The 2313-nt window shown below is 38.3% G+C and overlaps 1 protein-coding gene across 1 annotated transcript; it reads right to left on the bottom strand.

Moving 5' to 3' along the window:
- Positions 1 to 652: 652 nt before the first annotated feature.
- LOC137772898 (olfactory receptor 2B2-like) lies at positions 653 to 1589 on the bottom strand. Its single transcript, XM_068557061.1, is given in 2 exon segments — positions 653 to 1216; positions 1218 to 1589. Coding segments are annotated over 2 exon segments (936 nt in total).
- Positions 1590 to 2313: the final 724 nt, after the last annotated feature.

Raw genomic sequence — 2313 nt, 5'->3', positions numbered from 1 at the left:
AACCCTCCCCCCCCCCAACTTCCTTCAGGGATCTTGGGGCTTTTTAGGGCATGAGCCACCTGTCTCCTTGCATGGCCTTGCAATAAACCTTTCTCTGCTCAAACTCCGACGTTTCAGTTTGTTTGGTCTCACTGTGCATCGGGCACCCGAACTTGTGTTAACAGAGAAGGGCTCTGAATATCAAGTAGGAGCTGCCCTTTTATATGGAACATTTACATTTGTTAGGAGGGGACTTTGGATGGCTTTATGGACTTCTGTTATATCTCCTGTAACTAAGAAAAAATGTCTGGTGTGTGTAAGTGTATTTGCATGTGTCTAAAAATGTTGTTTCCTAAGGTTTTATTCTAGTCTCACAGAAATCTAAGACTCTTCACCAAGTATACACACCAGTGTCTATAAAACTGGAGACTTTAAATATTTTAAGGTTACACTATTTTAGGGGATCATAATGAACCAGTTCTCAGGACTTGTGCAATGAATGTATTTAGGCAGTAGGAAATAAGTGTAGTTTTCTGTCAATGACATTTTATTTAAGGAAGGTCACCATAATAGTTCTTTCTAAGAGTAGTCAGACTAAAGCAACTTGGAGAGAATTAAATTATTAAAATATGTAAACTTCAAGTCTTTAACAAGGCCTGTCATTTGAGTATTCCTATTTCTTGATTAAGAAAATCCTTGCAATCAACCTCTTAAATGCTCCCTTTACATCTTTGTTTCTAAGTATGTATATAAGGGGGTTCAACATGGGCGTGATGATTCCATAGAAAAGGGATACCATCTTTCCTCGGTCCTTGGAGGCAGGGGATGGTGGTTGCAGATACATGTAGATAGCAGTGCCATAAAAAAGTGACACCACTATTAAACAGGAGCCACATGTTCCAAATACCTTTTGCCGACCTTCAGCTGATTGTATTCTCAACACTGCTTGTACAATAAAAGCATATGATATGAGTGTCAAGGGTATTAGAAGGAATAGCACACTGATAAAGAATAGTTCAGCCTCATTTGCTGTTGTCTCTACACATGACAACTTGAGCAGAGCAGGGACTTCACAGAAGAAGTGATCCACTTCTTTGTGGCCACAGAGTGGTATCTGCAGCGTCAAGGTGGACTGCCATACTGAGTTGCTGAAGCCTCTAATCCAGGATGCAGCTGCCAATTGGAGGCAGCGCCTTTGGTGCATGATGACTAAGTAATGGAGAGGCTGACAAATAGTTTACAAACCTATCAAAGGACATGACGGCCAGGAGGAGACATTCAGTGGAACCCAAGGCCGGGAAAATGAAAAGTTGGGCCACACAGCCGCCATATCTAATTACCTTCCTGATGCTGCATATGTTTACCAGCATTTGTGGAACTGCACTTGTGGTGTAGTAAAGGTCCAAGAGTGAGAGATTGGTAAGAAAAAAATACATGGGGGTATGGAGTTTGAAATCCAGACGTAACATGAGAATTATTGCTGGATTGCCCAAGATGGTCAAGATATAGGAAACCAGGAACACCACAAAAAGTGGAAGCTCCAGCCACAATCGATCTGAGAAAGCTAAGAGGACGAACACTTGGGAGACACTCTCATTGAGCCTATTCATGTTAAATAGTTCAACTCTTGGTTCCCTGGAATATAAAAAGTCAGTAAGTTAACAAGCACATTTATTTACTGTCAGTTAGTTATAATCATTTTGCTAACAATTTGCATAAATTTACAGACTGATGCTATTAATAAGGTGAAAGTATGTTGACAAAAATATACATATTTACCTCTCCAAGTATTTCAAGTGTTTCTATTTTTGTAACGGTGTATTAGCAAAACAAATTTCAAAAATTTTAAAGTATACCTTCAGCTTCCACACTCACAGAATTTATTTTTTATAAAATATCAAATTTTGATTTTTTGTTATTTTGCAAATTCATTGTTCTCACCTCTTTCTACCTAGGTGCATACTATTAGATAGATACAGACACAGTTCCTGCTATTTGAATTCATTCTAATTTCTCCTTAATGCCAATGAGATTCCCTGTTTGTATGAATCAACTAAAATTTTGTAAATCTCACCCCCCCAAAAAAACATGTAGAGAGTATCTAATAAGTTATCAGACACAGTTAAGGGCATATTTTCTTTTTGTTTTAGAAGCTCAGAATTCATATAGGATTACTTAATAATATGGAACTGGAAGTCTGGCAGGCTTGGGCTCATATGCTACCTTGCCTAATTAGTCACATTACCCTGGGAATGTTTCTTATCCTCTGATCTTCAAGTTCTTCACTTGTAAAATGAAGATAATAATGCTTTTCCAAGTTGTCTTGATGTGAAG

Source organism: Eschrichtius robustus, chromosome 12 (genome assembly GCF_028021215.1).
Source record: "Eschrichtius robustus isolate mEscRob2 chromosome 12, mEscRob2.pri, whole genome shotgun sequence".
NCBI classification, from domain to species: Eukaryota; Metazoa; Chordata; class Mammalia; order Artiodactyla; family Eschrichtiidae; genus Eschrichtius; species Eschrichtius robustus.
The sequence above is the reverse complement of the archived record's forward strand: the minus strand, read 5'-3'. Positions and strand labels throughout refer to the sequence as shown.